The sequence below is a fragment of the Glandiceps talaboti genome, chromosome 7 (genome assembly GCF_964340395.1).
Source record: "Glandiceps talaboti chromosome 7, keGlaTala1.1, whole genome shotgun sequence".
Classification (NCBI taxonomy): Eukaryota; Metazoa; Hemichordata; class Enteropneusta; family Spengelidae; genus Glandiceps; species Glandiceps talaboti.
Window position 1 is genome coordinate 18,706,495 of NC_135555.1, and position 26,158 is coordinate 18,732,652.

Consider the following 26,158-nt stretch of genomic DNA (forward strand, 5'->3'; position numbering starts at 1 on the left):
GGGAAAGGTGGGAGGGAAGGTGTCAGCCCATGTGATAAATTCCACTGGTCCATACATGTATCTATTCAGTTTGACCATGTAATACAACACATGCACCTTGAATGAACTGAATAACACAATGTCTGGTAGGACAAAACCCAACAGTGATTCAGTGACTGCCTTGTAGCACATGACAAGATGCAAAGATGCTGCAACAACTTCGACTAAAGTCCCTCACTTCTAGCGACTTCACTGCTCGACTTACATAGAGCTTTGGGGCGATAGTCATGAGTCTGGCAGCGAGACTAAAACAGGACCTGCACAAGTACAAGTGTCTTACCGAAGTACATCTGTTTTGAGGCATACCATTAATTGAGAATGGAGTAGGGTAGATCACTGTTCGACTCCCTCATCTGAAATAAGAACATCTCATTTTTGGACAAACAGGCTGACAAACCTCTGGGACAAAGGGAAGCATACCTAACACCCACACTCCCCCGCCCCCACCCACTACAATCATTTTTCAACTGCCTTATCGAAAGTCCTTCTACCTCTGAGTTGAAGTTATGAGGATAGACAAGATTTACTAACAAAGATTACTCCAGTATACACATGGCGACAAAAAACAGTTTGAAATTACCTTATTTACAAACTTTCTTTGAGGGTTTCAATCAATGAAGTTTCATTCAACTATTTCTTGTTTATCTCACAATCTAAACAGAAATTAAAACCTGATAAGTTGAAAGGATCCTGCTGAAAGCTCACTTATTTTTACTTGTCCAGTATAAAGTTTATTCACAAAACTTGGGGTCATGAACTCAGCTCACGTCATAAAAAGTGTCATGATTATGAATAAATGGAATGTTTATGGTGGATAAAACGAAATGGATCTGACTTTTCAAACCTTGCCTTGCCCAAAGTTCATGGAATGTGTTCACAATGAAGGATTCACACATACAAACACAATCATGTGTGGGATGGTTGTTTGCCTTCCATACATACATGTACCATCTGTTATCAACAGTCTTGCTAAAGGGGGTGTACATGTAGTCTGTTCTTACATTGAATCAAGCCCATTCAAATTTGTTTGAATGTTAGAACGACATCAAGACCACGAGACACGTACACTGAAGATATTCTTGCAAAAAAAGTTGATATTTTCAGCGACACTGCGAAATATCAAGTGCTTGGACGGTAACGAAAAGAGGCTGTGGTTTACAACGTTAACTGAAGATAGTTATCATGCTTCTTCTCCAAAAGACATTTGTACATACATTCATTTCTACAAAATTCCTATAAATTCATTGGATGAAATACTCAATTTGGGCGCTCAGATGAATATAAATGATACAATAAGTGCCATCAGATGCGCTGCATCATCAACAATAGATATTTCCATTATTGCTCCGGCAAATTTTACATCTGTGATGTCATCACTTCTTCAAATATTTGTAACAGATGTATGCTGCTATGATTTATACAACATGTAATAGCAGTTTCATGAAAGATGATTTAGATGACGAGTTAGTTCAGAATTTTATCTATATGAAGAGGGAACTATATAATCCTGGCTTTGCAAAACATGGGAGAACACGCCAAATCCAACTTCATACAAGCAACTAATTTTTATCAATCAATCATTTACCAATATTCAGATTCAGAATGCAATTTCTAATCCAACATAAAGGAGTTGTGAATTTGTATAACAGACAAAACAGTAAGTATTACGCTTAGTGTAACACACCATAAGGTGATGTGAGATGTGTATTCAAAATTTGATGACTCAGCATATAATGATCTTGGATGAAAGGATGGCGCTTTATGGCAGTAATGCAAAGTACGAATGTCTTGTCTGTGTTTGTGTCCCAGTCAATGGTGTTAGTAAAATACCTAATCCATATGTTGTGATTTGTCAATACATGACGTGTGTCTGTGTCTGTGTCAATGGTGTATGTAGTAAATTTGTTGGGCATAAAATATGACAGACTTTTTGGAGTATTGACAGCAATAATGATGGGAGGGCTGGTGTTTTTGAAGACCAGTAATTTTACGTCATGAATTTTGGGATTGTATAATTAATACTACATTCTACCAAAGGAATTTATATGTTTGGTTGCTCTGCTTTTGTGTGCATGTATGTGTTGTCTGTAAGTCTACTGACTGAACACATGTATGTATATGTGTGCCTGTCTGTCTGTCTGTCCATCTCTCTGTCCATCAGTGTTACACGTATGCCTCTAAGTAAGAGCACATCTCTATTGTCTGTGTTTGTATTTGTATGAAATGTACAGTATGAAATTGTGTATGTCTGTGTGTTGGTACATGTATATTTTTATTTAAGTAATTCTAATTTTTAGTAAGCTGTTCCTCAACTACTCATGTGATCCACACTGTAACAGTGCAGTTGTAACTCAGATGCAGTGATGGATGATACAATCTGATAACAACAAACAGTGAATTACAAATTCTACAAGTAGAACATCAGCTGTTCTCAAGTGTGGCTATTTATAGATTGTATTACATCACTAGAATGTGTCATCTGATATAATCTACTGGGAAATGTACCATGTAACCTTTCAACAACATACACACAAACCTCACACAGACAACACTGTAGTAGCTGATGCGATGCTGAAATAATTCACCATTGATTTTTTTCGATTTTTTTCAGCTAATATTGATGTGTTTTATTTACATAATATGCATCTAACTCGGCTACTTCAAACAATGCTGTTTTCAAACCTTTCAACTCATTCTGTGTTCAGGGAATACAAACTGAATGTGACATTTATAAAGGTCTTGTCACAGTCAGTGAAAAAGGCAGGGCTTTGTCAAATGACAGAGAGTGAGACAGATCCACTTATATACTAAATGTAACTTTTAAGCCAAATTATATGCATTCAAACAGACAATACAGGCTTTATTTTTGGGTCGTTCTATTTTCACAAATATATGTCTATATGATTGGTACCATGTCTATAAATATGAGTTTAAAACGTTACACGATCATTGACATCTTTCCTGGTTATTCATCTGCTTTCCCAGTTTAACTTATATTATTCCCAATATTTTCCTTCATACAGCCAAGGAGAATACAAATGACCTAAGGGGCCTTACCACTACACAGCTACATGTACATGTAGTGTTAAGTCCTTTACTGTCACTCTCGTGTCACTTAATACACAGAAAACTGACTAATTGCATATTTTCAGTATGAAGTTGACAACTTGATTGGTACCGGTATATTTTACAAGAATATAATTTCAAATTGAAATTTTCTAAAACGGAATTCAAACTTGTTACAGGGAATTTCATTTCTTACACTTAAATTTGTACAAGCAGTGTGCCCTTTAAGCCAATTTGACATGTCGCTGAGACACAATTTCTTGTGATGCACCAAAATTTGGTGTTCCCCTATCTCTTTCTATGTGGCGGGCGACTCACAAGAAATCCCAGTTTTTATCATACATGTACTGACCCACAAAAAAATTTGATTATTATTACTAGAGGGTACACTGCTTTACAAGACAGCGTGAATCCAGGGTAACAATATCTATTTCACAGAAAAGTTGTCATAATCAAAACATTTGCATTTGCAATCAACTATTTAAGTACGTAATGCACTGGCATGAACTACATAAATTATATGTAAATTTACATATTTTCAAGTAACCTACATGTACATTTAGCACAAAGTTTACATTTTATACATACAAGTAATTAATAATTTCATTTCAATTTTCAGATTTTATCATGTTTGAATTTCAGATTTTATCTTCAAATATCACATTACATGAACCATATATGAAATATTTGCCTCTAATCCCTTTCTATAGTTCTAGCTAAACATTCCGGCATTTAGCCCTCTGAATCTCATAAATGTATTCCTATATCTTAACTGCACTATTTTAAATACCTCACTGACTTTGGATCACAAGTCAGCCAGATTGCTGCATCAAATTTCTTATAAGGTCACCAAAAGGTTGCCCTGTCCCAGCAGTACACTGGTTATTTGTAACATTGAAATACTCTGCCCTGTTGCCTCTATTATCCATCAATTAGTAACACAGTTTGCACCATACTGTGGGCGAGTTCAAAGTTATCATTATTTAAAGGCAAAGAATTTGATCTTTTTGATGAAAATGTAAACTGGGAAATGAAACTTGAAATTCTTGTCTGTGAACTCACACTATGAGTACCTGTTCTGTGGATTTCAAATATGAGTGTACATGTATGTTTGGAAAACGATTCCTCAACTTTGACCCCTAGTGATGACATCAGTTTATACATGGGTTGTATGGTCATGACCCTTCTTCAAGGGTACCTCAAGTGACAAGTGCAAAGTACATGTAACAGATTGGTTTACACCTCTAACTCTCTTTTTTACAAATTCTGGGTCAAAATCAAGTTAGTGTAACTACACATAAGGTGAGTACGATGAAAAGAAGGGGAACTTAAACACAGGAGAATATATAATTGTTCATGGTTCCAAGAATTACTAGGATAGTACGATATAGTTACTTCAGAACAGTAAATTGAAAACGAATGTGACATTTCAATCCATCTACTACGGACCTTGATCACGTAATAATCATTGTGTCGCATTCATTTCCAATTTACTGTTCGTAAGTCACTATATATGGAACTATCCTAAGTTAAAGTTTAAACACAATTTTCTTTCTAATATGTACATGCACATGATCTGTAATATGTACATGTATGTTTTCCAAAATGAATATTCGGAAACTTCACCTTTGATCCCCTGGTCATGACATCACTAGAAATGTATAACTACAACAGTGCCTGCATACAGCTCTTTCAAGGATACCTTGACACTGCAGTGACAAACTGTTGCCATGACAACTCCAACCTCTTTGGAGAAATAGACTAAAACTCTGGCTTCAAATCAAGACTAGTGTAGCGACACATACACCTAGTGCATTGAAACGAAATGAATGAGAATGTACTTGTAACACAGTTTTCTTTCTATATATAGTGATTTCCCCAGTCAATTCTCAAAGAATTGCTGAAGAATATCAAGGAAGAAATTACTATCATTTAATTTATCTCTTCATTTGTTAGAAATATATACATGGCTAGATTCGATTACTTTTAAATGAGACTATTTTCTACCTTCTCTCCTACTATTATTCACAAAACTTATCCGAAGTAAATTGGGCATACGAGTTGCTGCTCTGTTATTTGTAGGTGAATAAAGATTTGTTCATTCATTCAGATGTTGACTGATTCTCTCTCAATTCTCAAAGAACTGCAGATGCATTTTGCGGAAGAAAAGACATGTAATTTATTTCTCTATCATCTACAAATGTGGAGTGATTTCCTTGTCAAGTCACAAAAGAGTTACAGATGAGTTTACAGGAATTATATTTATTTTATTTTCTAGAAATGATAGGATGGAAACTACTTGCTGTGAGTGAAATGTGAGTGAACTGTGACGAAATAGGACATTAATAGACTGGAAGTTGAAGGAAATGAAATGTCACACACAATTTCTAGTTGTCTCTTTCACAAAATGTGTAGAAATAAGAAGTGATGAGGAAAAGGGAAGTAGATTTATACAAAGACAGGAATTATGGAATCGGAAGGTTGAAGGTAGTATGTTCCTGAGAATTTTTGCGATCAATATTAGAAATTATTACTACACAGGGCTTCAAATTAACATCTATGTTTGGTAGTCGCTAGTCAGATCTAACCTAGTGAACTTAGTTTATCAGCTATAGTTTCCTATTAGATTTCCCTTGGTCTGACAGATTACCACAGTTTATATTTGGTAGTCTACATACAATGTTTAGTAGTCTACGTGCTTTAGACTATAACCTACTGCTATTATTTTGAACTCTGAATAGGGATGATTGCAAAATATCACACAAGCTGTGTGTGTGTGTGTGTGTGTGTGGGGGGGGGGGGGGGGGGGGGGGCTGGCATCAATGCAGTTGCTGAACTTCATTTTTGCACTTCTAACCAAATTTTCGAAAAACTTTCACGCCTTCAATGATAACAGCTTCTGTATTTACTACTGAGATGTTGACAAGTTGAATAAAATTTACTTCCAATGTGATATACATGTACAGTGCTGGGTTTCCAGTAGTATTTTATTTTTAATGTGTTTACCATCATGTTTTTACATTGCATCGATCATAGTGGTGTGTGACTGCTACAATTTCCACTATGGTTACATACCATATTTAAATGTGTCATCGTCACACTTGTCTATGTTCATTTAGGGGGAGGGGGAGGAGGAGGGGAGGGAGGGGGGGGGGGGGTTCTCCTAAACAAATGAAGTTCGTTTATTGAGCTTGTGAGACATTGTGCGATCATCCCTTATATTACAGTACACTATGAAGATGTGTGTAAATACTACCAGACACAAAAACACACCTGTCCCCCCTCCCTCCTTCCCTCCCCACCTCATTTGCTACCTGTTTCCCCAAACCTTATCAAAAACACAGGTTAAGTCATACATTTGGCACCAATACAATAGTAAGCCTGGAATGAACATTTTGGTATGACACAGACAGACATATAACCACCATTCTGACATAATTCAAACAAAATAAATCTACAGATATGGCATTTGGGTTCAAAAGGGGTGAATATAAAGAAAGTTGACTGGAAGTCACTGGGAGTTGACTAGAAGTCAGAGTGGGAACCACACAAGACAGACAAGACTAGGGTCACATAGTTTGTCATGGGAAACATCTGTATCCACTGATTGTTCAAATTATGTATACTTACAGAGACAGTTTTCTTGACCCTAAGTGACGGGCCTGGATATTCTTTATCGCTGTATATATCTGTCAGGAACAGGGAATTAATCAGTGTACTTTTACCGAGACCAGATTCACCTGAAATAGAACATATACAGACTTATGTCAATTCCTAGCTGGCTACATGTATGTAGTACAACGTATATTTCAAAAGTAGTTGATTACTGAGATCAGATTCACCTGAAAGAGAACATACATAGACTCCTAGCTACATGTACATTGTATATTTCAAGAGTGATTCATTTTACAATTTAATTATATGTTCCTCTGATGCACTATAGTTTCCTACTAATAGCTGAAGGAACGAACAAACCATTGCAACAGGGAATATGTGTTATACATGTAATACTTCAAGTGTAACAAAATGGCTACAAAATCAGACTAGATTTTGTGATTTATGACGTGGGAATTCAGAAATAGTAAATTAGCAAAACACTATGACAGCACAAACTTCATGAAAAAAGTCTAGAGACAGCAAACAACAGCAAACATCCATATTGGTATAAATTTAAATATAGATGTATATACAAATGTAATCTTTGTGGAATAGTGCATGACTATACTAAAGGATCTATCCTTTCGCTTAGTTACTTGTTTTTTTATATGTTTGTTTTTTCTCTAATTTTTTTTTTAATCAAGATGCAAGCTGTTGTACTTCTTTATCAATAAGCCAATTTGATGCGCCACTGACACACACACAATTTCTAGCGATGCACCAATATTTGGTATTCCCCTATCTCTTACTATGCGATGATGACTCACAAGAAATCCCAGTTTTTATCATTTTGACTCACAACAACAAAACTTGGCTATCATTAAAGGGCACACTGTTCATCATTATCATCACTTCTAATGTAAAACCTAAAAACAGAAAATTCATGAATAGAAGTATTCACTCTGATTCTACATTTCTATATCTGGCATCAAAATAAAAACCTGTTAAAACAGCACAAATAATTCCTTATAATTCCATATGAAAATAAAATAATTTCTTTCAATAATGAATTGTGAGTAGAACATAAACTAACATTTACAATGTCACAGGATAGGATTTCTAAAATGACATCACACAATGGCAAACTCATAGCTTTGTCAATTACTTAGGGGATTAGGGGATAAGTAGGTTTTCAAAGTAATTGGTACTGTTTTTTCAAATGACCCTAATATTTGAATGTATCTTTTTCAGTGACATACATGATCAACGCTGACAAGGTCAAAGATTTTATCACATCTAATATCTCTATAATCTTCAAATGTAATTTCACAAAGAAACTCTGCAAATGTGATTTGATGTATAGACAATGGCCCTGCCAACTCCTGTCACAGGGGTGGGCTTTGATGGGTCTAATTACCCTCACCACCCAACAATAAGGAAATGGTATGACCCTGTGGCTGTTGCACCCAGGACTGAAACAATGTCACATTGAAACAGGACTCAACTTTTTACAAATCAAGCTCTTGATAATACCCTGTGGCTGTTGCACTGAGAACTGAAACAATTTCATCAAGACAGGGCTAAACATTAAATTGCGCTCTTAGAAAAACACTGTGGCTGTTGCACCAAGAACTGAAACAATCTCAACGAAACCGGGCTAAATTTTAAATTGCACTGTTCGTGAAACCCTGTGCCTGCTGTATGGAGGACTGCAACAATGTCACCTTGAATTGAAACAGGGCTAACAAGCTATTGAAACCATTATAGGACCATACAGTGATACACCATTATCTCCCGCCCGAATGGAATTTCAACATGTTCTCTTTTGTTTTTCTGAAATACCTTCCATTCACATCAGGAGTAGAAAAGAATCTACAACATCATTAGCGTGATTACATTACTAGTAATGAGCTTAGAATTTACTCTCTTTATGTCACAGTCAGTGGTATTCTGTTTCTATAGTGTTACTATACATTGATTCAGTGATTGCACACAAAGAATACATATCACTGAATGAATGAATGAATGAATGAATGAATGAATGAATGAATGAATGAATGAATGAATGAATGAATGAATGAATGAATGAAAGAATGGGTTGGGTTGGGTTGGACTCCCCTTACATAATACCCAATAATCACAAGTACCTTTACCAAAAGAAACACTTAAAAATTCATCATGGACTTGATTTCTTATTTGCAGTGTAAGGTCATACCTATTAGTGTTTGTGTCAAGGGTAGGTAACATCTACCTGACTTCCCCAGGTATTTTATTGGGACCCCTCACACTCCCCATTTATCAGCTAGTGATCCAGTGTGCCCACTAAGCCAATGTGACGCATCACCGACACACACAATTTCTAGTGACGCACCAAAATTTGGCGTTCCCCTATTTCTTACTGTGTGGTGGCTCACAAGAAATCACAGTTTTTATCATTTTGATTCACAAAAACAAAATTTGGCTATCATAGAGGGCACACTGTGAGCGAGATCTTACAAAGATATCACTAATGGAATTCATATTTTCCACCTAAAAGTCTGTTTTGTTATAAAATATCAACACCACTGATTGATTGATTGATTGATTGATTGATTGATTGATTGATTGATTGATTACTAGAATCAGTTGTTCAAGTGTATCTTCATAAAATATTTCAATTTCACTGACTAAGTGGTTTATTCTTGAAGTATCAGTAACTATCCTATACATGTACATGTAGGACTAGACTACCATACTTCTAGACAAATAGCACAAGCCTTGTCTTGGTCTTACTATTTGAAGAAGCTCTCAAAATTCAAGCCACACCTTCTTATTGCCTAGGTTTAGATAGCTTGTCTTGAGATAAGACCAGACCATGACAAGTTTCTAGACTAACTGTAGAGTGACAGCTTGGGACACTTAACACCATATTATGTCTGCTGTGTGACTGGATGACAACTGTCAAGGCCACTGAGTTCATCACCAGTTATTTATTTTACTAACTCAATGGCTGGGATTAATGTGGTGAAGACGCTCTAATTCTAACTATCCTGCAGAGAGAGCTATTATTGAATATCATTTTGCAAGACACTTTTGAAGTATGATCTCTGGCCTAATTTCAACTTTATAGTCTATACCTTGACATGTGGTTAATTATCGTAGAGTTTTCAAACCATAGGTGACACAGTGTAGGTCCTTAACTTTCACAAAATCAGCTGAACACACAGTCTAGACAAATAGAGTTTGTTATCACTCATCATCTGCTTCTTGGCTGACACTGTCTTTGTTCAACCTGGTTCATATAGGGAGGGGATAATCTCAGGATAAACTTTCAAAGTCAGTTGGGTAATGTCTTTTTCTAAAATTTTCGAAACTTGGTTCATATAGGGATGGAGGGGGTGTTTATTTCAGTATAAACTTATAAAACTCAGTTAGAAATTACTTTTTTAAAGTTTTGAGAAATTGGTTCACAGGGGGGGTGGAGGTGTTATCTCTGGCAGTTTCTCACGATAAGGTCAAGAACCTTATTTTATGCAATGAAAGGGGAACTCCAGAAATTCCAGATTTCTCAGATTTTGGCATATATATTTAGGTGTGGGAACCCAAGTAAAAATCTGGTGAAAGTTGCATTACCTCTATTCCTAATACTAGAGATTCTGCTAAGAAGTTAGAACATGGTTCAACACAAGCTATTAGAGTATGTACTCATACTGTAAATCCATCAACGCACTTGCCTTTACGAGAAATGCTTGCCCAAATTAAATGCGGCAAATTTCTCTTTAAAAACAAACTGCCATTGAAATACAAAACTGAACACAGTAATTCTTTTGTGTCATGCTTTACTATTATAACAAGTCGGCCTTTGTTTTGTAGTTGGTCATAGTTTATGATCCAGGCAACTCAAACTCACAGCTGACATTGAATTATGTTTGACCATGATTACATACAATCTACATCTAATAATAGAATTGCCATATGTTTTCCACAATAAACTTTTCGGTGTAATGGGTTGTATATAGGTCAGTAGGATAGACTGATATGATGTAAATTGACCCACAGTTGACCCTTCACCTCAAATCAAAAGCAAGGAATGATGGCTGTCTGTATTTCACATACAATCAGTACTTCAGTATACAGCATAGAGTATTGACTTTCAAAAGCTCTCAACACATCTAACTAGCACTATTAAACTAGGGATGTTTGCATGTTTTTGACCATATTATTACTAGTGGTGGGATGGGCAGGATTTTTGCTCAAATCATGATTGAGTATATCACAAATAACTAATGTTTATATTTTACATGCGATCTTTCTTTCCATTGACTGTTCGACAAATAATATTCACCCCCGAAAGCTTTCATAACAGCTAACCGTTGATTTTCACCCAAATCATTGAGTATGTCACGAAACAACCAATTTCAACATTTCATTAGCTCAGAAACTTGTGCTAAGCTTACCGTCTCAAGCTACCTATGGTTTGGATAACTGTACATGTACCTTGAAATGGTAAACATCATATCATTTAACAAGTCTCTAGACTAACGTTTCAAATACAATCAGTGTTTTGCTTGGTTGACAGTAGTGTTTCAGCAAAGAGACATATACCCAAGCTCAAAACTCAAGTAACTGGGTTCTCCACCAAAAATTAGAAAGTCGTAACATTCGATTCATCTCTTTGGCTTGAAATAGTTACTTTTTTTCCATTAAAATCAAATTCTGATCCGTTTATTGCTAATTTTGTATATACTTAGGTAGACATACCTGACAAATGAAACTTGATGAATAAACCCTATTAAATAATAGTAAACTAGAAATACAGCTGTCTGAAATTTAGGCATATAATTTTGCCAGCAAAGAAGTTCTTACTATCTACCTAGCCTCCATATCCTGTGACCTAGTTTGACTACCAGTATGTACATTGTATATGTACATACATACAAGTCATAGTTCAGGTAATGCTAACTCTGTGTATGACTCATAACTGTGGTTGGGGTGAGTCATATGTCATGCCTTTGTTTACTATACTATACATGTTGACTGCAAAGTAAGCAGTTTACCACATACTGTATGTCATTCAAGGACTTTCTAAACATATATGTAGTTTGTACTGTATGCCATTCATGGACTTACACACTTTTAGTTTGACCCATTTCCGTTGGCAGGATATTAAAACTTCCTACACCACACCACACCACACCACAAGTTATCAGGAATGGCGAGAACAAATATCCCCACTCTGGGCCAGTGATCACTTAGTCTAGTTCTTCTACAGTATCGTTACAATTTACACCTCCAGTTTAGGTAAAGACCATGTTGCCATCCAGACTAGTGATCCCTAGGTTCTAGTTTTATCTTACTAGACGTGAATCTTACTGTAGACAACACACCCTAAACACTATTACTACTCTCTCAAGACACTTTAATACATGTACTGTAATAGAATTGTTTCTTGTAGTACAGTAGATTTGCTGTTCTACTTTGGTTCTTAACATAGTAGAACTGTAACTTTTAACAGCACATACATACACACATACAAACAGTTTCCTCTGGGAAGGAGACTTGATTCTTTATCAGTGTTTTCACTATAAAGTATAAGCCAGCAGTCACTCAAAATGTGTGGCTATAATAACATTTTAATCGGCTGGATTACGGGTGAAAAGATTTTCCATGTCACACTTTTACTGCGTAAGACTCCAAATTCTAAATCTAACATTTCACTTTAATAGACTACAATTGGTACCCAGTGGGAATCTCGAACTTATCCCTAGTAAAAATTAAATGATATGCTACTACAATGAATAGAATATGTGTATTGTAAAATATAATGCAATATGAAGAATATATGCGTGACAAATTTCATTCATCAGTACATCTTTCAAGTTCAGTGTACTGCATGTACCGGTATATGATGATCAGACACTCAGTAGGCCAGGGATTCATTATCACAAGCTAGTACAATGTACATTGTAGTACTTTTATCTCAAACAACACCATTGGACTTTGGTAAAGTCAGTTACTACTCTCTGAGCAGTCGAGTTACAAATTTCATTCACCTTTCATATTATGAGTATGATTATCACACTGGACAGTGTCACTATCGTAGGCTAGTAGTAGGTTTATCTCAAACAACACCATTGAACCTACTTCGGTAAATTCAGATCAGTAAAAACAGAGCTACAAAGAACAGGATATGTACAAATGATAAATTTCATTCATGAGTACATCTTCACAGTCTGTGTTCTATGATCATCAGATAGACCGGAAACTTGTCGAGGTCACTATTTCACAGGCTAACATTTCCACAGACCAAACAGTATTATCTAGTCTGATATTCAAGCCTCTGGGATAAACACAAGGGGGATATTACCAGCAATCTAATATTATATGCTAATTTAATATCTATGAATGAATACGGCATTAGATGGTATTGAGTTTGAATCAGCAATCTCACAAAAACATTAGCATATTTTCTAATTGACATATAATGTTTCTTTTCCTCACCATAGCAACTCTAGTATGTGTTATTTTACTACCAACAGTATCAGTCACATCGGTGACCATCTGTGCTACATGCACTCTGTGATGATATCATTGTTGAAGTTTAACTAAATTAGTAATTATGGTATCAACAACTAATTCAAGGCTTTACCTTGCCATACTTGAGTTGGCATGACTTGTTCCAAGTGCAGACACCAGCCTATGTGCCCATTCTACCCAAAATGTTGTCATCAAAACCCCCAATCTCAAATGCACCCTCTTGCACAACCTTACCTAGCCACGAGATGAGGCTGTGTGATTTTGACATACTGACTCAACAGATCTGACAAACAATATTGTTGAGCCTGATCGCCTAATCGCTGGGTTAAACCTTCACTATCAAACCTATTCCATCAAAACTGTCCCACCCTATCACCTCCTCTCCGATTCTATCGAACACCTCAACCACATATTATCCCCATCCCTCACTCTTACCACCCTCCCCACCCTAACACTAGTATCAGCCTCTTGATCTCTACCCCCTCCCCCAATTCCAAATGTTGCATCTTACTATAAGGTATACAACTATCCCAACTATCTCAACTATCCCAAGTGGTCCACCCATTCCCTGTCAAATCTGTCCAACCCAAACTGATACACCTAATCTCTACACCACAAATCCTCCCTTCAATTCTTGCTGTTGCTTTCAAGGTTTCATTTACACCCATCTACCCTACAAAAGTAACCCTACTGACACAGTAAATGAACACAGCTTGACACCCATACCCTAGAAAAGTGACCCTGCTGACACCATCACAGTAACTATACACTGCTTTACTAACTTTCAAGAACTGCTTGAACTCTTCCAACAAACCCAGCTAACAATGAGTGGGAAATTTACTATACAAGTACACGTAATTATAATAGTTTCCAAGACATTTATTAAAACCACAATCATTTCTGCATGTTTGAAGTCCTTGAAAAATGCCTGGGTAACTTAGCAAGATTTACAAACATTTAGTTCTCAACAAAAACAGCCTGTACTCCGCAATGCGTAAGTACTCATCAATGAACGTAACACTAGCCCACAAACTTGGATTTGGATTTTGCCAGCGCTTTGTCAACATACTGGCTTGACAGAGTTTTTGCGAAAGACATACCATACATAAGCGAAGTTGAATAAAAATATGGAATTTACACCCTGGTTGTTCTATTCACAATGCACATCTACGTCACGACAACGCACGTCTAAACGTCACTGGTTTTACTGTATTCAAAATATGAGTCAAAAAGTTCAAAATTGACCTTACTTTTCCAAATTTATCTTTGATATTACTGGCACTGGTATAATTATGTTTTTCCCCAAATACTTTTCTTCATTCAGTCTGCAAGCACTCGTGACCTACACGTTTCGTCACTATTGTCCAGCAGCTCGTAGTGAAAAAGACCCTTAGGTCACTCATATTTTCCTTGGCTGAATGAGGAAAAATATTGGGGAATACTATCTAATTAGCCAGATAACTGTGTCTCTAGGCTAATGCAAAAACAATACAACCTTTATACCTACTTCATATGTAAATTCTAAAATTAGTAACACTTGGAACCTATAAAAATATTTTAATATATTTTCTTTGTTGTTATGAAATTCATCATGAGCACTAATGTGAAATGATTGAGATATGGTAATGAATACTAATTAATTGACTATGCAAAATAGAAATTTTATCATCAATTTTGAGACAACTATGAGAACAAAAGATGTCCTTTGTTGAAAATAATGTATCTACATTGATAGAATAGGCATTATTGACATGTAAGTGGGTTGAAATTGTCAGCATGTCCCTTGAATACCAACTATCTCAAATCTAGAAATATATATGCATGGATATTGCAGGTATACAAACACAGTATAAGGACAAATGATCTTTACATGTTGATTTTGCACAAGCATTAAAACACATAATTCTAATGTGCAAATCAAAAGTGCTACCAACACCAGGCGAAATTATACTGCTTAATAGTATTTACACAGAAAGGCATAGCTTTAAGATAATACCGATATAAGTAATTGTGTCAGTATATGAGAGTTCTACCCAGAATATTAAGTCGCAAATTTTAAGTTCAGGAGAAACCTATGGTAAATACTGAATGACTATTAGTATGCCCTCTAAACCAATTTGATACGCCACTGTCGTACAGCAAATTTCATATGACGCACTAAAATTTGGCGTTGCTGTGTCTCTTACTATGTGGTATTCTAGATGCTATCCATGGCTTCATATCTAAAGATTGTGAGAAGATATTCAAAGACACGGATAGCCTCTAAACTAACTAACTACTTGGTGACTCACAAGTTTTTATCATTTTCACCTGCAACACAAAATCTTGCCTTTCATAAGTTAGAGGCACAGTGATGACTAAAGTATGGTGAAGTGACATTTGAAGACAAATTTACAGATTAAGGAAAACCTGAGGTTTTCATGCTATAAATATATATACACGAAGACAATAAATCTGCATATACACCAAAAAACAGTGATTGATTATTTCCATTTTGTCATTAAAATTACAGATTTCATAAAAGTAACAAGAATAACACTAAATTGAAGCAGATTTACTGAATTTCTCTACATTTTTATTATTTATTTACCTATCTAATAAGTCACAATACATCAAGTTGTAAAGATGTTTGCTCACTGGTAATAGCTCAATAATGGATGTGTAATAGAAAGGAAGTCCTAGACTATAATGGTATTTAATATTTTAGATAGACCAAATGATCATCAAACGACAGTCTGAGCCATGAATCAAACCTGTCATGTATCCAAACACACACAGCACTATAATTATCCATTAAAAATGCTGGTTGAAGTAACTCAAGCAAGACTAGCACCATGGCATACTTTATTACAAATTTACCATCAAGGACTAACTCCAGACTTTTGACTACCGAGACAGAAACTGTCCATATGGCAAATGGCTATATATAAAGTCTATGTGATATTACACTGCTTTTGTTATGTTTAGAGACAGAAACAGGTAAAATCTGTGTGAGTTACTCCTGCCTAGCTCTTTATCTGGGTATCCTCGTGTTTCAAGATAAATTTAGGAAGATAACTGTCAATCATCAAAATATTGAAAGGAGTTGATATTTTTACTATATTTATAGTTGATGAATTCAACTTTTGTTGAGGACTCTAAACACTGAATGAAATAATTCAAGTTTCTAAATTCAATTATCAAATTCCTACATTTTGTTCTCAGGTAACTCTACAGCATACAGTTTATAAGCATTTGCCACATGATATACAGTTTCAATTACTAAAATTAGTATTGTGGATATGACTGTTCTCAATCCTCACCAATATTCCAATTATACTTGTATGTAACAGATATCCATTTTTTCACAAATTTCCTCTTCTCTCTTATTTGGTTTCTAAAACCATACAAATATATTTAGTAATGAAATTTTTGCTCACAGTCACTGAGTTAAAATATTTCTTGGAAGCAAATCAGGAATTTTTTTGCTGATATTTTGTCAGCATTATCATCAGGGGTGTACATACAAATCTACTGTAATACTGAAACTAATCAATGATCAATGGTTTCTGAAATTTCAGAAAAAGACTGAAATATCAGTAACAGGAAACAAATGACCAACTGATTACCTTGTTTTTGGGTTGGTCTGACCTCTGTGTGTGATCATAATTATAAAATAATTTTAAGAATGCAAGAAGCACTTTTGTGGTTAATGACTCCTATATAAAATATTTAATGTCTGAAGTGTACTTATGTCATGGTCAATGTCATTACTATGCTGTACATACATTTGTACTGTGTATTGTGTTCACCATATACATATACATCAAGCAATGTCAAACACTATATGCAAATTATATGTAAATGAGCCATTCTTGTGAAAAACTGTGGGCATAAATGACAAAATAAAGCCATACATCAGTAAACAGAAATTTCATTCATTTTGATCTTTATATTTTATTCAATTGGAAAGGAAAAATTACGAATTTAATTTTCCTTTATTTTGTGAATTTATGCATAATATTCAGAAATGAATTGCTTAATTAATGACAGACACATTTAATGATTCATTATAGTATGGAAGATGGAGGCATTATTATTATTTCTATATTATTCTTTACCACCATTTAGGAGATTTTGGCTCAGAAAGGAAAATCTTAAATTGGGGAGGCATAAATAGCTTAAAGACATGCCCCATGTGAACAATGTATTTCCTCTTCAACTCCCTCTCTCAAACTATATATTCAATAGAATTCTCCTCTGACAGTGATACAAGGATTCTAACCCATAGCACGATCCCTACCCCCACCCCACCCCCACTTCCAACACTACATAATAAGTAATTGAAAAGACCTCTCCTTACTCTGTTATAAGGTTTCTAAAACCTTTGGTAAAAATACATCTGTAAATCCATACTTATTGCTACTGCATGTCAACCACAGAAATAGATACATCAAATTACTATTAATCAGAAAATACATAAATCAACATTCTGTGTGTGTATATTTCAAGAAAGATGGGTCAGAAGATAAACACAGCAAAGTAAACAGTTGGTCTGAAGACTCTAATGTTATCTTCTGCCAACAGACTGGAACTGACACCCAATGATGTAACACATGTATATTTCACAATACCCTATCACAATTTCAGATCCATCTCCACAAAGCAGAGAGTTTAGCAAATACTCCAATCTCAATGGCTGAACTAAAACGGGCTAATTCACATCTCTTTTGAGTACGTCACATATCACAATACTCAGTGTAATGTCTAAGTTAGACAAACATACTGACACAATCAAATCTACTGGGAAGCACAAAGGATAGCTAGTTTGGTATTGTTGGAGAGATGAAAGACATTATCCTCTGCTAGGGTGATCACACACAGTAAAAGACAATCTCTTATGTGGTTGAATCTCCCTGTTGTCACGTCACAGTTTAATGACTTTCAATCTCACATCTGATCACCAAATGTACCACCTCATCCCTAGCCTGGGATCAAGACTCCACTATAGGACAGTTTATTTCCTCAGTGTGTTGTAAAATAGTACAGCATGCATGTCACTTCCTCAGTGTACTAGTAATACTATAATTTAGTATAAAACAAGATGGCATGAATTCCAGACTACCCCATTTCCTGACTATTTTACATTTTGGTTATAACCATTTATGTAGATGTACCCGTATAAATATAGAACTGTATACACCATCACTTACCATTAACTTGCCCTCATCATCCCACGTCCATGACCCCAGAATATTATAAAATTTCAGATATTTTTGTATGAGCATCTGTGATATTATCTGTCCTTCTATATGCACATTCATATACATGTATGTATGTATGTATGTATGTATTTACATCGCTCCCTAAATCATAGTGGAAATTCAACAATTATGCATTATGCATTGACATTAGCCCAAAGACATGGCTTTCTGGTTCAGCTGCTGCTTGCAACGTTGTTTGCCAGAATCTGTCAAGCCTGATAGTCAAGTCTCTGGTCTCATGTCAAAGGGAGGGGAAAGAAATGACAGAGGGGGGAGGGGGGAAGTAGAGGGATAGGGGTGTTTACTATGAAACACATCAAATTATTTTTTTCAGTAAGTGAAATACTACAAAAGGATTTCTTCTTTCAATTTTCAAGACTATCTCCTGGAAAATCAAAACATGTATCATTTATAGATTTATTGGCAGATAAACTAAATATCAAATGTCATATTCAATCATGATAATGGGAAATTACTATATTACTACAAACATTGTATGAATGATATATATTCACAATTTCATGAGAATTTGTTTTGATCGGACTTCAATGTATGAATACAATATTGACATTACTTCACAAGTAATGATAATGGGTATACCGGTACATGGTGGCAGCCATCTTATTTAAATGTCGTTATTTTCAGAGACAATGATGAAGAGTTTATGGTTTGTTTGTATAAGTCATGACATCTCCAATATATATTCATTGTCTGTACGGTTATCAACAAATTTGAGGACCACATCCAGAAATTTATTTACAGCATAACATCTAAACTAAAAGAGGGGGGAAGGGAGGGGGGAAGAGAATGGGGAGGAGGAAGATTACAGAGTAACAGATCAACCAGTCAGGTATGTCTGTCTCTGAATTGTACACAGGTTGCAGAGAAGAGTTCAGAAATCAATTGAATTTGAAACAGTCAAAAGTATGTTTAATTTACAATGTAATAGCAACCCTTCCGAAACTTTGGTTGGTAGGCAGTAATATATTTCAATATCATATTCTGTAATTTCAGTATGATACTATCAATAACTGTTATATGATACTTAATACTTATTAATTAGTCTCGAGTACAACTCAAAATTTTATTTACAAAAATGTTACTGACAATTCCAAATTTCAAAAGTGACAAACAGAACGTGTTCTCTGAAAATATAAAATTTATGAAAAATTTGCGCAACAAAAGTTCACACTGTTATATCAATAGGCAGCATTATTCCCAGATGTCATCAGGAAAAAAACCTTCAACTCTAGAAATGTCTGAGGAGAATTCTGTTGTATTATACTATTTCTCACTATTATATTATTTCATGTATCTTTGGCAATTTTTCAGAAAGCTTTAAAATGTTAGAGCTCATAGCTAGTGGGTATGTTATTGTACAACTACTAATGTTATTCATTTCATACCAACAAAGAGCCTACATAGTACATACTACTCTAGATTCAAGGCTAAGATCTTTCCACAAGACTCACTTGGACAGCATGAGTTCCGGCCTAGAGCATAGAGCCAAATGAGCCTCTGCTAATTCAATCTGGATGAAAAGGGTGCCCCTCTGATCTTGTGACTGAGATGTTTTTATTTAATCATGTCACCAGCAAACAGAATACTAGCAGGTCTGTCTGGCACACAAGATGAGCAGATCTCACAATGAGGGTTCAGAACACACACTGTGAGGAGATAGTGATTCTATCAATGACATTATGTGCTTCGCATTCTTGCTATTGTTCTGTTTCACTGTATTTGAGCCAGCCAGATCAATATGGAAATTTTTCTAATGAACATTTTTGGGTTGTTGAATCAATTATATCATTATGTGAACTGGCAAGTGTAATTAAGTCACCCAACCTCTCCAACAAAGGACTGGCAGACACTTTGATAATATGGGCACTTAAGCACACACTGTAAAATAAATTTATGGAATCACCTTTCTGTGAACTCATGGCTCCACGATTTTCATCAAATATTGAAATTTTACAATATATCTTGTAATATTAATAATCAGTTCCCAAATATCAATATCAATATTGTAGTGGTAAATTAGCATAATCTTATAGCCCCACAGAAGGAAATGGCTTTTGTATTTCTAACATAATTAACAATTTGTTTGCTTTACAGCTACTCTTTTTAGGAAGGAAAAAAGAACTACTACAAATTACGAGGAGAAAATGGGGAAAATCAAACTCCAACCTATGTGTATGCTACTCACATTCAAATATGGCCATGAAATAATTGATGAAATTAGCAAAAATTAGGTAAGGCCTGATAAAAAAAAATTGTGTGGTTTCGGTTACACTCAATTTTAGAATAGGTGGGGTAGGTAGATTTTTTATTTTATTTTTTTTTTTCTGTGTTAGTGTCTAGTTCAGGTTTTCCATTGTTTTCCAAATGGTCTATGTGTTGTTTATTTCATTTTACCAGATGTAATTTGTAAAGCCATTACAAATTGGAAGAACACTTTTATTTCGCCTTTTCAACTTGATGTCAGTTTCCGCATCCACTATATCTCGTGAGACTTCACAATATTTGTGATTTTATTATTTTTTTCTCGAATATGTTAAAAAAAAGTTTAGGGCTGGCAGTGAAAAGCTAGGTTGGGTCGAGTAACGGGAACCAAACAATTATTTTTTCTAGGTAATATGAACTCCTACATTACCACAAACAATCCTTCAAATAATTCCTTTCTCTATTTCCTATAATTTGATAACGCTTAAAATACTACAAGGTTTCTCATCGTTGAAATAAATCGCTTCTGGCATTCCATAGAAATGAACTTTGACCTGTAGTTAGTAACCTGGTTCCCCCAGCTAATGACGTCAGTCATTCAATTCTTGTTGCTATGGACAATGTTTTTGTGTAATAAAAGTAACACATTTATATTGGTATGTCTGTGAAAATTACACCGCTGAGAGATTTGAGATGAAACACCAGTTACATACAGATCAGCATTAGCAGCGGGTAATAAAAATGTCTGCAATAAAATTGAGTTTCAGTGTATACATATGAAGTGTGTCAAAAGCAACTGCAAAGACTGCCTAGTTACAATATGTGTAAATCAGAGTGCAATACTCTATATTTTTGACTTTATATTGACAATTCTCCCCGATGTCTCTTTTTCACTTATTAATGAATATCAAGTACAACGCATGTATGTGTGTATTTATAATTTATAATTCTCCTCAAATGAAATGCAAGCTACTTATCCCAGCAAGTTTGTTAGCTAGTTTCGACCCCCACCCGAAACCCTCTCACTAATGGCCCAGATCAAATTTTCAGCAGTTTGTCAAACCCATAGTTTCAATCTGTCCACAACCCTTCCCCCAACTGGCCGAGATCAAATTTTCAGTAGTTTGTTGAGTTCCTAGTTTCAATCCCACCCCTACCCCTCCCACAATGGCCCATATTCAAACTGCAAGAAAAACAAGGAACGCTCCACCAAATGGTAAAATATGTCTGTTTGACATGTGCACAACTTAACAGATGTTAGGCGTACATTCTATACTAATTGGGAGATGTTTCACTGAAACAGTTGTGATAATTGGCAGGGTAAATGAGGAAGTTTTCTTGGCAGGGACTCTCTCCAGTCATAACACACAAAAAAGTTCAAACTGAACTAGGGCAGCAATTATGTATGTAGAGATATATCATCATAGCAAGTAATTTCTTGAAAGTAGTTCATTCACAATAGTCGCACCGTTTAGGTCCATCGAATACATTTACAAGATGTAGCAATTTAGAATTGTGTACCCATAGACTGTTGGCAGCTTCTCCAGTGGTGTGGAACACCTCACATGCACCCGTTTATAATACAATGTGGCATGGAGATGAAATATTCATTTATCTTTTCTTACTTTTCAATACAGCTAGACAGGTCATATGGGGAAGTGTTCTATTATAAACAAATCTCCTTACTTGGTTTAATCTATGGAATTTTTAGCCTGGAACAAAAACATAATTGCTTTCCTTGCACCAGATTTTTTCAACAGAATGTACCAAATACGCAAGGATAAATGCTTAGGATAATGGCCTCTCGAACATTGGCTTTTGCACTTCCAGAACAAAACAATATTTACGGCATGCACACACTATTTACACCACAGGGCCACCAAGTACTATCTTTGTTCAAGACCAAAGTAACCAAATATAAAACAAACTGTCAACAGCATTAGGGGACCTCTGAGCACAGAGCCATCTTTGTTGAAGGCCAAAGCCTTGTACAATTTTGTGTCGGTTTCCTTGTAAATTGATTCTATTTAAATTGACTTTCCTTCTTACTACCGACTACAGAAGACATGTCAACAAAATGGACACTTGAGTGAATTCTTTCAAATTTTAGAAGTCTAGTGACAAACTTATTCTTTTGTTATACAGCACTCAGAAGTCCTGTGATTGTTTTATCGCTGCTAATGTTCCACTGAAATGTTCTCAGGAGCTGTTCACAGTTCAAGTTTCATGCCACTCCCTTATTTTTATGACTAAAAAAATGGTCTCATATATTTCTGTGACGAATCATGTTGTTTGGTTGTAACCTTATCTGCTTCGAAACCGATAAAAAACCCTGGTACTTGTGTGACTATGCTATAGAAGTGACACCAGCATTTTTTGAGTAGAATACAGACTGAATGAAATACAACCTCTCCAGTTGCAAAAGTCTGACAACACTGCGAACTGAAATTTATGTTCGAACACAAACATCACTGGTTTAAAGTGACTTTTGATAGTGGCCAAAAGAATGTGTATAAATGTACACATTGAGATTTGAATTTCCGGACGTTTCTGATGAATGTTTCATATCCTGTAGTGGGACATCTTTAATCATATGCTGTCTACAACATACACACTCTCTTAAACATTTAAAGAACTTCAAGGTCGCTCACAGCATGGTTGTAGTATTATCTAATGAGTTACAAATATTCAGCACCACATAATGTTTAATTCAATTAATCAATCTGAAACTAGGTCAACAAGAAGACTGCAGATGTTACAGAAGAGATACAAAAAATGTTTCTGAACTTGTTCAGCTTTCTCAAACACAATAGCACTTGTTATATATATACATGTTGTTAAACTTGTTCTTACTTGTGTTGATAGTTTGAAGTGACCCACCCTCAAGGTGTTGTTAAAATCTCTTGACTTGACCTAACATACCAAGGTTATCCATATCATAAATCAGTGTGTATGTTTGTCTTTGTTCTCCTGTTTTGTCAAAACAACAACGACAACACATAAATTCAACAACGACAACACAGAAAGTTCCTATTTGTGGACATATCTGAATAAACAAGAACTCACTGGGTCTGCCCTATATTATTGCATGATTGTCAGCATAAAATATGCAGATATCACCATGTCAATATTCCCCAATTCTGTATAACCCAGGGTCAAGATTTGCAACGTCCTTCCCACTTTAAATTTCGGAAAACCAAAATACTTGCCACAGAATGGCAATCTTCAAATGCCAGAATGGAAGTTCATGGCTGGGCTTATAACTATGAATACAGTTTCCACAATAACATAGCTCAATATCCTTCGAGATATACAGTTTATATACTTCTCAGAATTTTTTAACTCTGTGACTCTCCTTCCCTCTATATTCATAATTCTACAGATGGATGGTTTTCATGAATGGAATTTTTCATCATAAGTACCATCAGTAATTACAGTCTGGTGATTGCTAGGTTTATAACTTGATTCTTCCAATTACAAATATCAATCAGATGTCAACTCTGATAACTGCCCCCAACAAACTGGAAACCAGCCAAAAATTTAGTATCAGATGACCCAAATAATTCTACGGTCCAGTGGAAGAATTTAACAAATCATTTGTAATTGCATAACATTCAAATATAATTAAAATTCATAAAAATCATATAAGTAGTATTGCACAGACATGGTACAACAGAAAAATGGAAAATTTACTGAACATTTTTTTGATAATTTACTCCTTGTTTACGCATAGCAAAACATGTGACATACTTAAAATACCATGACAATACCTGGTATGCATTCATGAAGATATGTGAGTTGAGACAAAAAAAATTACTGGACTGGGTTCATTTGAACTATTTCTAGTATTTGATAGCTTTACATTGTAAAATCTAGTTTCCAAGTTATAAATAGCTTTGAGTTTAACCCTTTACATAACAAAATACTAGGGTAGAAATAACAACACACCTGATATTGGGGAGGTTATGTAACAAATCTAGTACTGAGTAGCTACGGTATTTTTCAATGTTCTGGGTTAGTGTTGTTTCAGTCACACCCTTATTTCAATGCCAACCCTCAACACTGAGAAAACTTACAGGACTTCCTGTCGTGTATCACATATGATGTCACTACATTAGATTCTTTTCAACTGAGTGTGATTTGTACCAATAAAAGTTATAATATGAATGAATCCTATTATGTTTTATTTGTTTGGTTTTTTCTATTGGTCTGAAAGAATGTCATGTTGTCACAGTTCTATTGTGGTCCCAGGGAAACAAAAACAGGCATACAACTGTAGTAATTCATTCACCCAGTCCTAGTGAACAATCATTGTCTTTTATCAGCTCCTACATGTATAGTGTCCATACCACTGTGCACTGTTCAGTTCAACCCTTGACATTTTTCATATTTCCATAAACACCAATCCACACCAGATAGCAATCCTTTTTAAACTACTAACACAACCACAACTGCCTCCAGATAGAATTGCATTGTAGTAACCTTAAAAAGCATTTACAATGTGACATGAATTCAAAATGGAAAGAACTGCTAAGTATTCGGCACTGTCATACAGGAACATCTTTCTGTCATAACACAAGACTTTCATTTTGTCTTATCAGTTTTTACACATTAATTTCACTACGTGATGAAAATTATATATTAGTATATTTTCTTTACAGATCCTTTCAATTTTGGGATAATTGATTAATGATTTTTTTTTTGTGATCCCCAGATCCAATTTTATAAATACAGTAGGTTAATTTGAGTAATTTTTTTTACTTTTGTGATTTGTTACAAAATTGTTACAGCACTATCAGAACTAATGTCTGTTGAAGTCTGCACACTTTTAAACACAACATGAACTACCAGCAGCCGATATGACAGCTAATCAGTAATAAATATTTAGATTCAATGTCCAGTGTCCATATGCTTTACAGCAGTTGTGTTGACTTTTGACAGAAACCGTGCATAAACTACGCTACCATGAACTATGGAGTAGTGTTGAAAAGTGGAAGACACAAACATGCCAATTCCTTTCACTGTTTGCATGTTAAAATTGGATTTGAAATAAATATATATCACTACTTTGCACTTTTCCTGTAATGTATCTTATAGGAAGGGGTAATGCAACATAGAGATAAACATTTGGGAAATGATACCTCAGCAGTGAGAAAATTTGGCTGAGGATCAAATTTGACTGGTCTATATGTTAAAAGTGTGGTTATACAAATGTAACTATACAATAGTGACTACTTACCAACAACCATCAATGTGAACTCGAAGCCCTTTTTCACCGACCTTCGGTACACCTGGTTTGGTAAATTAGCAAAGCCAACATAACCCTCCAATTCCTTGGCTTTGGTGTTCTGTTACATGGGATAATAAACCAAAAAGGAAATGGAAAAGTTCCTTAGGGTGCACCAGTGTAATGGAAATGTCAAAACACTTGAAATTTTACCAAAAACAAAACAAACATAATGACATTGAGATAA

At 35.2% G+C, this 26,158-nt stretch overlaps 1 protein-coding gene across 2 annotated transcripts in view; it reads right to left on the bottom strand.

Annotated features, from left to right (window-relative positions):
* The window catches only part of LOC144438250 (septin-7-like), a 48,793-nt gene extending 22,766 nt beyond the window's left edge, over positions 1–26,027 (bottom strand). Inside the window, exons 1-2 of one of the 2 annotated variants that reach the window (XM_078127299.1) lie at positions 25,924–26,027; positions 6,736–6,845 (exon numbers count right to left, since the gene is read on the bottom strand). In XM_078127299.1, coding sequence (XP_077983425.1) covers positions 6,736–6,845; positions 25,924–25,933 — 120 coding nt within the window. In that variant the 5' untranslated portion in view covers positions 25,934–26,027. Of the gene's footprint in view, positions 1–4,731; positions 4,854–6,735; positions 6,846–25,923 lie in introns of those variants that run through there. The other variant, XM_078127300.1, reaches the window with a different exon arrangement.
* Positions 26,028–26,158: the final 131 nt, after the last annotated feature.